This window comes from Heloderma suspectum, chromosome 13 (genome assembly GCF_057233095.1).
Source record: "Heloderma suspectum isolate Gila_16-S chromosome 13, 16-S_ref, whole genome shotgun sequence".
Taxonomy (NCBI): Eukaryota; Metazoa; Chordata; class Lepidosauria; order Squamata; family Helodermatidae; genus Heloderma; species Heloderma suspectum.
This window is the reverse complement of record NC_139470.1, coordinates 6,123,573-6,137,003: the sequence shown is the minus strand read 5'-3', so window position 1 is coordinate 6,137,003 and position 13,431 is coordinate 6,123,573. Positions and strand designations below refer to the sequence as shown.

Genomic DNA, 13,431 nt, shown 5'->3' with positions numbered 1-13,431 from the left:
TTGGATGTAGTGGTGGCTTTGGATCTAGTGGTGGATCTCTGCGTGAATTGCAGTAAGTAGATCAGCAAGTGTTTCTGAACAGTTTTAACAATAGCACCAAGCAAAATGACCCCCACCCACAATTAGACTGTTGAAATGAAGGAAGCTTGGGGTAACCAGGGGTGGATTTTTTTGTCACCAAGAAGGGCTGCGAGCTCAGCTCACTTGTGGTACTCAAATCAAATCCCTGGGCTCAGAGGCACCCTGTTCTTTAATTCTATGTCTTTCACACCTGGCTCCAGTTGGTGAATTTCAGGGCTTCGGGAAAATAAATCCCCCAAACTTACCATCTGCCCTCTCCTGAGTTGAAGGATGTGGAAGCCCTTTGTGCTACCGTATTCACACACACACACACACACACACACACACACACATCCAAGGGCCCTTATTGTTGTTGTTCAGTCGTTCAGTCGTGTCCGACTCTTTGTGACCCCATGGACCATAGCACGCCAGGCCTTCCTGTCCTGCACTCTTTCCCGGAGCGTGCTCAAGTCCATATTCATAGCATCAGTGATGCTATGTAGCCATCTCATCCTCTGCCGTCCCCTTCTCCTTTTGCCTTCAGTCTTTCCCAGCATCAGGGTCTTTTCCAGAGAGTTTTCTCTTTGCATTAGGTGGCCAAAATACTGGAGCTTCAGCTTCAGTATCTGTGCTTCCAATGAGCACTCAGGGTTGATTTCCTTTAGGATGGACTGATTTGACCTTCTTGCAGTCCAGGTTTTCCTCTGTGGTTGCATTTCTGTACTGCAGTTGCAGAAAAATGATTTTCCCTTTCTGTAGCCCAGTGAAGCAGGCTGAAATGAGAGATGGGCTTGACGCAATCAGGGAGACAACTAGAACTAATCTCTTAATTGTACCATTGTTTTGTCCCTTCCTTTGTGGTGGACAGCCATCTTGAATGGCATATGTTTCCTCTTGGGAATGGACGTGGTCCAAATCTGTCTGGAGCACCTGAATTCCCAATAGGCCAGTCACCTACCCTCTCAGGATGCCCGAGTTTGCTGCATTGGAGAATGTTGGAGTTGTGCATATGTAGAGCAGGGCTGGGGAACTGTTCTGGCCCTAGAGACCAGATAGATTCCAGGACACCACCAGAGGTTGGATGATGTCAGGGGATGATCCCTTTCCCCCAAAGACACCCGCGCCCCTGATATCATTGGAGTTCCTCAGTTGGCAAGGGAAAGTCTGCTCTTATCTCCTGTCGGTGACTGGAGATAAGAGCAGGATTTCCCTTGGCGGCGGTAGCCTTCTCTAGCACTTACAAACAGACAGAGATTGGCGCACTGAACAAAGGCAAGTGTGTGTGATGTGGAGAAGGGGTTGCCTGTCCTGGGAATCTTTGCAGGCTGGGTTATGCCCCTGGCTGGAGGTTCCTATCCCTGACATAGGGTTTGAAATTAGAGAAACCTGTTTGAGAAACCCTAACTCTTGATAGACTGCACATGTTGATGGCTCCAAGAGGCTTCCAGTCAGCTTCTGGGCTTAGACTCAGAGGTGCACTCCAGGACAAAATGGGAGCCAGGTTGTGTTGTTTGTTTAATGCAATTGATTGACTTATTATTTCAAACATAGTTATTCCTATTGCTTTTTGCTTGTTCATTTTATCAAAGTTTTCCATAGATTATGCTGTCTTGTGGTTTGATTGTTCTTGTGAAATTACCTTGCTATATGTTACTTCGGGTGTTGAGTGCAGTCGATAAATATTATAGATTCTTTAAAAAAAAATCTCAGTAGTGCATGCATTAGAATTTTAAAAGAATTTAACATAGCATTCTGATGTAATTTAAAACACGATAATTTTAAGGGATGGTATATATTGGAAAGAATAGGCACAGTTCTTCTGCCTGTGGCCATGGGAAGAGACTGCCCTGTTCCAGAGATCTCAATATCCAGGCAGTTTTGCTGCTGATACGCCACACACTGCTTTTGTTCTTGTTCTCTCCTCTCTCCCACAGGCGACATTATTTCCCGGCTGACATCTGATACAACTATCGTGAGCGATCTGGTCTCACAGAACATCAACATCTTCCTGCGCAACATGGTCAAGGCCACAGGAGTCATCATTTTCATGTTCAGCCTCTCCTGGCAGCTCTCCATGGTGACCTTCATGGGCTTCCCCATTATCATGCTCATGTCAGATCTTTATGGGAAATACTACAAGGTTAGTATTTGTAGCTTATAGGCCTGAACGCAAAGATTAACCCTTGAACTTTTCTCTCCACTTCCTTCATGTGAGGATGCTGCTTTGGGGTGTGTTACAGAGTAATAAAAGAGGGTGCTTTTAAGCGTGTTGTCAGGTCTCAAGCCCTCCTGACATGTGTGTAGTTAAACAAAGAAGTTGATCTTCAAATAAATAGGCTTTATTATGCAAAGCAATCAATCTATCAGCAGTTCAGGTTACAGACTTGGTCATCTTCTGACAACCCAATGCTATGATCTCTGATTAAGTTGACACACCAATAACTAGCTTATCTAAAGACCTCTTTGAGGGATGCACACCAGTAGAAGAGAAAGTTGTTGCAATTTTGACACTACTCTATAGCACAGAACTTGAAAGCCTTTCTCAGTCTTGCCCTTAGGGATCTCCTGTGATGGGCCAACCTGCTAGAACGCCTTACTACTTTACCCTGCTCCTCCCTGTTACTCTGCATCTGTTCTGTGCATCTCTCAGGCTCACCTCCTCCCCCTCTGTGAGTTGTCAGATTCCCACAGAAGAAGTCATGTTTGGGCTTTGATTCAGCTGAATAGCCTGCCCTTGGAAGACCCTTCTCTGTCTCTTTGAACCCCTTGAGCCTTGAGTTCCTTGAGTGTTTGTCATCAGACTCTGCGTCTTCTTGGAATGGGATGCTATGCTCTGAGCTAGGTGGGAAGCCATTAGGGCAAGGGTGGGTGTCTTGTAGTTCAATAACACTTGGAGGGCCACAACTCCCATCATCCCTACCCAGCATAGCCAAGGTGAGGGATGTTGGGAGTTGCAGTCTAACGACATCTGGAGGGCTGCATGTTCTCTATCCCTGTTTTAGGGGCTGGATTTGATCCTTGGCCTGTAGTTAACCATCCTCACTCTGTTGGCTGTTTAAAGCTTCTTCATGTTTTTCCTTTATTGCTGCCATTGGTTGGCTTGAGAACCATTTAAAAACGGTGGGTGGGTTAACTTTACTACATCAGAAGATAAGAAGAGCTGTGCTGGATCAGACTGAAGGTCTGCCTAGTCCAGCATTCTGTTCACACAGTGGCCAACCAGATGCCCCAGTGGGAAGCCGACAAGCAGGACATGAGTGCAATAGTACCATCCCTGGGACCTTAGCAGGGGTAAAAGGGTTAAAGCCCCCCTACTCCCCCCTTTAAGGGTGGAACCTTTATTTACTAATAAATGGACCCTTCCTTTTCCACGTACACCAAAAGCCTTGTGATTCCTATCAAACTGCATTAGTATGAATAGGAGCAAGAGCCCTGCTGGATCAGACCAAAGGCCCACCTAGTTCAGCATTCTGTTTGCACAGCGGCCAACCAGATGCCCCAATGGGAGGCCCATGACAGGCTATGAGTGCAACAGCACCCTGGTCCACCTCATGTTCTCCAGCAGCTGTTATAGAGAGGCATGTTGGATTCAGTTTTTTTACGTTTGATCTAAATCACCCTTTCCCAACCTGGTGCCCTCCAGATCATGTGTTGGACCGCAACTCCCACCAAGCTGGCTGGGAATGATGGGAGTTCCAGTCCAACACATCTGGAGAACACCTGGTGTGGGAAGACTGACCTAAATTGTATCTATTATTATTATTATTATTATTATTATTAACATTTCTATACCACCTCATAGCTGAAGCTCTCTAGGCAGTTTACAGAAGTTAAAACATTAAATACCATATAAAAAGTTTTAAAGCCATTTACATAAAAGCACACAGAGAATATACACTAACAACATATAACTTTGAACAGGTAGTCATAACTAAAGACACATCCAGGACTGATTAAAACTTATCATGTGCTGCCAAATGTCTGGGAAAAGAGAAAGGTCTTAACCTGGTGCCGAAAAGATAACAATGTCGGTGCCAGGCAGACCTCATCAGGGAGCTCGTTCCACGGGGGGGGTGCACCACTGAGAAGGCCCTCTCCCTCGCTGCGACCTTCTGAGCTTCCCTTGGCAGAGGACCTTAGATGTTGAACATTGAGTGTGGTAGGTTCATTTTGGGAGAGGCATGCCGTCTTTAAATACAGGGAGCCTAGGATGGGAGTAGGCAGTGCTAAATGGATGTGGTTTCAGGGGGTCTAATCAGGGAGACTGAAAATACCTGCAAGCAGTTCCCTCCCACTGGGCACACCTATTTTCACAACTCATGGCTAGAAATCCCTTTTAGGCACTGGATTTTCAAATGCAAAGTTATCTTGACATTCCACCATCTCCTGCATAAGATGGTACTAAGCAGTTTCCGAGAGTTGCTCCACTTTCCCCTGCCTCCCCCGATTTTCCTCCGTTGAGTTCTTTTTAATCATCTAAATTTTAACAAGGCTCATGGTTCATAATACTGCATGCATGGTTCTGTGTTATATTCAAAGTCCCGAGCATTTTGTTTCTTGGCTTCTCCAGTACTGGCCATAAAAGGAGCAGCAGATCTCTGAGAAGGGATAGAAGTGGGGATACGATGTGTTGGGCTGCTCTTTTTAAAATTCTGAGGGAGGAGACTTTGCAGAGACGCTGTGCAGTTGTTGTTTTTGTCTTGGCAGTGCTGTAGCCCAGCTGCCTGTTTTGTTCTCGCTGTGGAACAGAGTTGCGGTCCTGCTCGCCAAAGCAGGTGGGAAAGGGTCATGGGTAGCCATGAACCATCTTACCATCTCAGATTACGTAAAGAAATTGGAGCTATCTCTAGAGAGGAAGTCCTATGAGAGGTGTCTCTCCAAGGGGTGGAGAAAGCTGTCCTTTAAAGATTATGTACTCCCCAGTGCATTTTGTGGCAGACTACCTACCTAAGCCAAGAGCACGCCAAAGGACATGCGCTCAAAAGTCTCTTGTAATGCTGGCTCTCCTCCTGAAACCACGGTTAGAGTGGCAAGTAGTGTGAAGCAGGAAGTCTTGGATTCCACTCTGGTCACAGCTATGAACTTACAAGGTTGCCTTAGGCGATCAAACATTCCCTCTGCCCCCAACCATCCCCATTTGCAACATGGCAATGATGACAGCAACACTGTCCTACCTTACAAGGTGATTGCAAGGATTACTGAGACAGTGCAGCTGTTCACATTTAAAGTTGGCAAATCGTGGGTTCATTAACCCACGATTTGCCATGGGGTCTGTCAGGGACGTTCCGCAGACTTTTAAAAATATCCAACCCCCAATTGGGCTGATCAGGGGTTGCTACGTGTCGTCTGAACCCAGACACTGTGACCCAGTTTGCTTGATCAAATTAAGCCATGGTGACTTATTTTAATCACTGGCACAGGCCAGTGTGTGCCAGCCATCATTTCCCTAATAAGCCACCCAGGCGCAGTGTGTTGTGTCATCCGAACCTGGTCGGTATGGCTTGTTTGAGGGGGAAATAACCTGCCTCTGGGCAGGTAATTAGGAAAAGGCAGTTGGCACACACCGCCGATCAAAACAAGCCACTTAATTAAACCATGGTGCCTTGCTTTGAAGCGGCCCTATAGGTTAGTCTTGGATTAAACAACCCAGAGTTAACCTACAATTAGTAGGTAGATTAACTGTGGGTTGATTAACTTACTGTGTCCAAGTTCAGATGTCACATAGCAACCCCTGGTCTGCCTGATTGTGGGTTGAATATTCAAAATGGCCACAGAATGCACCCAGCAGCCACCACAGCAAATCATAGGCTAATTAATTAACCCACGATTTGCCACAGTTATGTGAGAACCGGGTCTCCATATGTCAGCTTTCATCAACCTGGTTGTCTCCAGGAGTATTGGACTACAACTCCCATCAGCTTCAACCAGCATGGCCATGATCAAGAATGCTGAGAATTTAAACATCTGGGGAAGGCTACTGTATGTAAAGTGGTTTGAACATTAAAAAAGCACCCTCTGGATGCTAAATATTATTGTTCAAGTGTAGATTGTGAGCTCTTTGGGGCAGCACCCACCTTTCGATACTTACTATAAGTGCTTGTGGTTTTGTGTTTATTTTCCGCAAAAACACATGACCTCCTTGTGCCAACCTGGTTAGACCTTCTTGGAATCCCAGGAGCATCAGTCTCAGCTGGCAGAAGCTCCTGTTTTTAGAGGGCTCCAAAAGCTAAGCATCAGGCAACAGTGGCAAATTTTCCATTCCCTTTAACTCCTGCCTTGCCTCTGAGAACTGAGATACGTGATTGATCAGAATATCTTTTTCCCGCATGATGACATACCCAGTTCGACACCCTACTTCCCCTCCCCTCTCTCTGTCTCTCTCTCTCTCTCCCGCCCTACTTGTAATACCGGTTGGTGCATCTGCGCACCTGGTTAATCCTTCATTGCTTGTGAGCCAATGGACGGAGCGCTTAAGCCGGCAAATGTGCATTTCCTGTTTCTGCCGCGTCCTTCATGCTTCTCCAGCGTGATCAGGCTGCAGTGGCAAGAGGCCAGCCTGGTGCAGTGCTCCAAATACAGAGACGCTCTGTAAGAGTTGAATCGCTGAATGCCTGGCTCCCGGCCAGCAGCCGTTTCTTGGCTCTCATGTTGCCGGATTAATTCTTCTGGAAGCAGGACTCAGGGGAACAGAGGAGGTTTCTGCTAAATCAGGGTCTGTGGGATACGCATGGTTTATTGACCTTCCTAATAAACGCTCTTGCTTGCTCTCTTTCTCTCTCTCCCTCGTTCTGCCATTCTGCACTCAGTTAAACCTTGGCTGCAGTGAGCCATCAGCAGGTGGCCCCAGTGCCTTTTTCATGTGGCCCCACATGGGGCTAGTCCTGTTCAAGTCAGCTTTCTGCACCAGCCATCCAGCACACAGGTCAAACAGGCAATAGGGTAGTTGCTGGTAGGCTGCAAAAATTATTTTGGTGGGTCATCAGTTTCCCAGGCTGCTCCTTGAGAGCCATGCAGCACAAAACAGCACCTATCTATTGGTTAAGATATGCTTTGGAAGCCCTGCTACTCCCAAGTGCCCCTGTCTTCAGAGTTTACATGGATGGCAACCTTCTAGGTGGTGGTTTTATCTAATTCCCTTCCCAGAGATACCCTCATGACACTGACTTGACTATCTTTCAGGTGAGGATAGTAGCTGCCTTTGGACAAAACTCAAGGCCAAACCATGGTTTGGCATTATGTTTGAATTTGAACCAGGTTACAAAACATGGTTCACGAGGGCTACCAAACCAGGGTATCCAACCACAGTTTGTACTCTTTTTGCTAGCTATCCCTGACAAACCAGTGACAAACCACAGTTACAGCCATTGCTATACTTCAGGAAGCTGATGTACCATGGGGATGGGAGTTTTACATTTGATTTATTGGTTTCCATTCTGATATTGTATTGATTTTAAGCTGCCTTGGAGAGTTTTAGTTGGAAGGACAGGCTATAAACTTCTAAAATAAGAGTGGGGGTGTTCAGTGGCTGGACCTCATTGGGGGTTCTTGAACTCTGCTTCTGCAGGTTTGGGAACTACTAACACAGGATTGTTCTATGTCTTGGTTACTGAACAGTCATCCTCCCTTCTCCCCCCACCCCTTCTATATCCACCATTTAGAAGCTCTCCAAAGAGGTCCAGAATGCTTTGGCAAAAGCCAACAACACTGCTGAGGAAACCATCTCCGCCATGAAGACCGTCCGTAGCTTTGCCAACGAGGAGGTGGAGGCCAACGTCTATTGGGACAAATTGCAGCAAGTCTACAAACTCAACAAAAAGGAAGCCAGGGCTTACACCTACTATGTGTGGTCCAGTGGGGTAGGTTTAAAGTCTTCCCCTCCTCCTCTTTAGTCTGCCTGTGTATTCAGCAAAAACTACAAAAGTCTTACATAGCACCTTAAAGCAGAGGTAGGAAACCTTTTTCCTATGAAGGGCCGTTGACGTACGGGAAAAAGTCAATCAGGGGCGCAGCCAGTGGCGAGCAGAGCCAGATCTGCTGGTGAGCAGAGTTTGTGGCACTGCAAGATTGTATAGTTCTCTCGCTCTCTCTGTGTGCCACCTGACCCCTTTTCTGCCCCTCTCTCATGTGCACAGACATGAAGTGGAAGAGGAAACCCTTCTCAGAGAGGTGGTTCAGGAAGCAAGAGTAGGCCTGCAGCGTCTCAAGTGTCGGATGACGTTCCCAGCCTTAAAGCATAACAAATGGAGGGAGCAATCCTATGGCCACTAGACACTGTCTAGAGGGCCATAGGATATGCTCTGTTCCGGGAACTGACCTCGGAGCCCGTGCTCCGAGGTCGGTTCCTGGAAATCTGACCTCCCTGCTCGGAGGCAGGTTATTTCCAAGGCAGCACGGAGAAGCCCCCTTCTCCGTGCTCAGAAGACAAGCATGGAGCAACTGAAAAGGGGCGGGGCTGGGGGGCATTCTGGGGCGGGGGAGAGCGGAGCTGCGCATACGACACATCCTACGTGTCTTATGCACAGCTTCCTCTCCTGGTCAGCCCCCCTACTGCTAGACAGCTGAAAACAGCTGTCTAGCGAAAAAGAGCAAGGCAGGAGAGGCGCGAACAATCCCCCTGAGCCTCTCCTGCCTTGCTTTGTATAGGCGGTCACCTCTGAGGTCAGAGGCGGCCGCCTGTCTATTTAGGATTGCACCCTTATTCTGGTAGAAGCATTTGTGGACTACAGTCCACTGCATCAGACTCATTAAATGTCATCTCTGTGCCTTCTAATGTAGGATAACACTTCATACATCTGATGCAGTGGACTCTAGCCCACAAAAGCTTTTGCCAGAATTTGTTAGTCTTTAAGGCAGCAGTGGGCAGCTTGTGGCCCTCCAGATGTTTTGACCTACAACTCCCATCATCCCTCACCATTGGCTAAGCTGTCTAGGGCTGATGGGAGTTGTAGGCCAAAACATCTGGAGGGCCACAAGTTGCCCACCCCTGCTTTAAAGTGTCACAAGACTCCTTGCAGTTTTTACTGCCACAAACAAACACAGCCTCTCCTCCAGGAATTGTATACTCAGCTGCTCCAGTATGAAAACCTTGGTTATCCATAACACTTTCAGTGTGAGGTTACACTTAGCTTCTGAGGATAGGGGAACAGGATGCGGGAAAGCTAATTGAACCTGAGTCCAGTTGCATGAAGTTAACGAAGAAAAGCTGGCCTAGCAAGAGGTCAGTTGGAGGGGAAGGTGCTCAAGTTCATGTCTGAAACTTCGCAAACTGCCTTGACTCATTCAGAAAGAGGGGCTGTAGCTTAGTGGTAGAGCACATCCATTGTATACAGAAGATGTCGGGTTCAATCCCCTGGCATTTCTCTTTACTTAAAGCGGTGTGGGAGGAAAGAGTAAAAGAGCTGCAAAACTGCTCCAGCGATGAGGGGGGACATGGGTTTGTGGTTGTTGCAGGCACCGACCTATGACTGCTGAGTGCCACTAGCTTCCCCTGAGCTCAGTCCTGGACTGGGAACTGCATGTCACTGTACAGCACAGTGCCCGCGCTCCCACAGTGGCTCTGCCGCTCAAGCAGTGCTGCGCACTCTGCATATTCTGTTGCCAAAACACTCACCCAGTCCTAATTTCTAGAGGCTTAAAAATATATATATCGGATAAATTAAACCAACTGTTAATGCTTTGCACACAATCTCGTATTTTATCCATCAAAACCTGGCATTAATTTTTCATCTTCCGGACCCATATCGTGCGTTTCTGCTCAAACCACCCTTATGCCTGTTCCACTTCCAGCACATAGTTGTACAACGTGACGTGCATTGTTGCCGTTCAAGGGGAACCCTCAATATCTTGAACCCAGGAAATGCTCACTCCTGTTTCTCAGTCTCGATATCGGTTCTTGTTTTCAGCTAACACTGCTCATTGTTCAAGTCAGTATCCTGTACTACGGAGGCCACCTGGTGATCTCTGACCAGATGACCAGCGGGACCTTGATATCCTTCATTATTTATGAATTTGTCCTGGGAGATTGCATGGAAGTAAGTGTTGCCCATCTGGAAGCCTCTATGTTCCAGTTCGAGAAAAACAGCAGTCTCTGATCTCAGTTGAGTTTTTTTTCTTCTTGGGATCTTCGTTCTTCTCGCATGAGCTCTAGTTTGTTTTCCATCAATATGAAGAATATCCAGGTTTGGGGTTGGCCTGACTTCAGTGATCTGATATAAGGCTTCAGCGTAGTCTGATCCTTCAGATATTTAGTGATATCTTCATAAATTTTTTAGGCGCTCTTCTATTAAAACTGTTTTTAGATACATGTTGTCTGTGTGTGTGCTGTCTGTTTATGTGTAAATGCTTTTACGCTTTATATAATGTATTTTTAACAGTTTTTCATCTTTGTGAACCACCCAGAGAGCTTCGGCTATGGGGCAGTATAGAAATGTTTAATAATAATAATAATAATAATAATAATAATAATAATAAAATAAAATAAAATAAAAAGGATCAGGCCTCTCCCAACCTGAACCTATCCAGACACTAAAATCAACATCTGGGGCCTTCCTCCAAGTGCCACCTCCAAGGGAGGTTCAGAAAGTTGCAACAACAGAGAGGGCCTTTTCAGTGGTGGCCCCCAGATTATAGAATGATGATCTCTCCACTGAGGCCTGCCTGGTGTTGTCTTTTCAGCGACAGGTTAAGACTGTCCTTTACTCTCAGGCATTTAATGGCATGTGATGGAGCATTTATGCCAGTTTACTGAACTGGTCTAGTATTTTATTGAAATTGTTTTTAGCTGTTTAAATTGTTTCTAAATTTTGTATATGTAAATTTTTATGCTGAATTTTATCTTGTGAATTGTTGTAAACTGCCCAGAGAGCTTTGGCTATTGGGCAGTATAGATGATGATGATTTTGTTTGTTTATTTATTTACAATATTTATATACCGCTCCACATCAAAATTTCAGAGTGGTGAACAGCAAGATAAAAGAAAAATACCCCATAACTAAAATAATTAAAACATTTTAAAAGAACAGATTCTGAAAAACATAAACCACAGCTGGTCACTCAGGGAAAGCCTCTCGAAATAACAACATCTTCAAGAGGCGCCAAAAGCAACACAACGTTAGCGCCTGCCTGACCTCCAAAGGCAGGGAATTCCACAGGAAAGGGCCACTATGGTGAAGGCTCTCTTCCTGGTGGACTCCAACCAGGCCATAGGTCCATGTGGAACCATTAGGAGCAGGCCCTCCGATGACTTCAGTGACTGGGCAGCTTGGTAAAGGAGGGGGCGCTCTCTCAGGTATCCTGGTCCCAAGTTGTTTAGGGCTTTGTATGCTAGTACTAAAACCTTAAACCCGGCCCGGTAGCAAATAGGCAGCCAGTGCAGTTCCCTCAGCAAAGGAGTCGCATGCTGAAAAGAGGCAGCTCCCGACAACAGCCGAGCTGCTGCACTCGCTCCAGCTTCCAGACCAGCCTCAAGGGCAGCCCCACATAGAGCGTGTTGCAGTAATCCTGTGTTGAGGTTACTAGTGCCTGCACCACTGTGGCCAAGCTACCCCGTCCAGGAGGGGCCGCAGCTGGAGAACCAGCCAAAGCTGGTAAGATGATGATGATGATGACGGAGTCTTGTGGAATCCTGAAGGCTAATAGATTTTATTGTGGCATAAGCTCTCATGGACTGGAGCCACGTCATCTGACATATGTGGTACAGCCTCCCCCTACTTGGTGCCCTATTCTGGCTGAGGGATGCTGGGAGATTGAAGTCCAACACATCTGGAGGGCACCAGGTTGGAGAAGGCTGATGCAGTGTACATATCCTCTGTTGTGCATCTGATGAAGAGGGCTCCAGACCATAAATCCATTAGTCTCTAAGGCAGAAGTGGGGAGCCTCCCACCCTGAAAGGCCACATTCCCTTAGCGGTTATGTGTTGGGGGCACATGCCGCTGCTGAGCAGAACCAGAGCAAAAACTGGATGTGGCCACTGTAGACGCTGTCAAATACACATGCAGATGCCAGCCGTTCACATACACTCTTGCACGTACACACACCATTCATCCACCATCTGTACATACTCTCCCTCTCATTTCAGTATGCATTGTGGGAAAAGCCTCTCATTCACTCCAAAGCGACTTTTCCCCCCAATGCAAATTGCAGGTGCTGGGGACCCAATTATGATCAGGACTCTGATGTGGGGGCATAGAAGGGCTTTAACCCTTTGGGTGGGATGAGGAACCTCTGGCCCGAGGACTGGAGGTTTCCCATCCGGCTCCCAGGGCCTCCTCGGCCTGCCCCTTTTCCTTGGCTACTGTGCTGACAGCGGAGAGGGGTACTTCTTCCTCCCCATCCCGCACAGAAAAATGGCAAATTACAAGCGGTCTGGGTCAGGAGGAGAGGGGGGAGTAAGAGGCCTTTAACCATTTTACCCCTGGTAAAGTCTGAGGGAGAGTGCTGTGGCACTCATGTCCTACTTGTGGGATTCCCACCAGCCACTGGCTGGCCACTGGGTGAACAGGATGCTGGACTAGATGGACCCTTGGTCTGATCCAGCAGGGCTGCTCTTATGTCCCAGTCCAGATCAGGCCTCTGTGCCTGCAGTTTGCATTAGGGAAAACCTCCCATTCCCTAATGCAGCTTGCAGGCTTTGGAGGCCTTGCCCTGACGGTGCCTTCCTGGCTTAACCACTTGGGACCTCCCCCCTTTTTTTTCCCACCTAAAAGCATGACAATCTAACCTGTTTGCAGAGAAGTATGTTTGAGAAATACAGCAACATTCCTCTTTTTAACAATCTTGTCAAGTAAGTGTTTTCTTGGTGCTGTAACGCCCTCTGTTTCTTACATTTTTTTAGTCCATTGGCTCAGTCTACAGCGGCCTGATGCAGGGTGTTGGTGCTGCCGAGAAAGTATTTGAGTTCATAGAACGTCAGCCAGCCATGGTGAATGATGGGACCTTGGCCCCCAGCCAACTGGAAGGCAGAGTGGAGTTCAGGAATGTCACCTTTGCTTACCACACCCGACCTGCAACCCAGGTCCTACAGGTAAACTTCTCACAACTACCTAGTTCCAGCCTGTTTGGTCTGAGTGGGGCTGTTCACACAACATGCGAATGCACACTGAATGGTTGAGTGCGGGTTGTTTTGAGCCATGGATTGTTTGTTGAACCATGGGTTATCGTGTTGTCTGAACGCGGCCAGGGTGGCTGGTTAACTGTACAGTCTGGCTTATTTTCTCAAAAAAGTCACCTTGAGAACCCATGGTTTGTTGTTGGGTTGTTCAGTGGTTAACAAGCCACACTGCATGGTTAGCAAGCCACCAGTGTGTGTATAGCAGGGGTGCAGAACGTCTTTCAGATAATGAGCTGAATTCTATCTAGGAGAACCTCTTGGA

The 13,431-nt window shown here is 47.2% G+C and overlaps 1 protein-coding gene across 1 annotated transcript in view; it reads left to right on the top strand.

Annotated features, from left to right (window-relative positions):
• Positions 1–13,431, top strand: part of ABCB9 (ATP binding cassette subfamily B member 9) — a 40,206-nt gene that overhangs the window by 19,181 nt on the left and 7,594 nt on the right. Inside the window, exons 5-8 of the mRNA XM_084820047.1 lie at positions 1,995–2,200; positions 7,719–7,916; positions 9,963–10,091; positions 12,894–13,082. Coding sequence (XP_084676173.1) covers positions 1,995–2,200; positions 7,719–7,916; positions 9,963–10,091; positions 12,894–13,082 — 722 coding nt within the window. The remainder of the gene's footprint in view (positions 1–1,994; positions 2,201–7,718; positions 7,917–9,962; positions 10,092–12,893; positions 13,083–13,431) is intronic.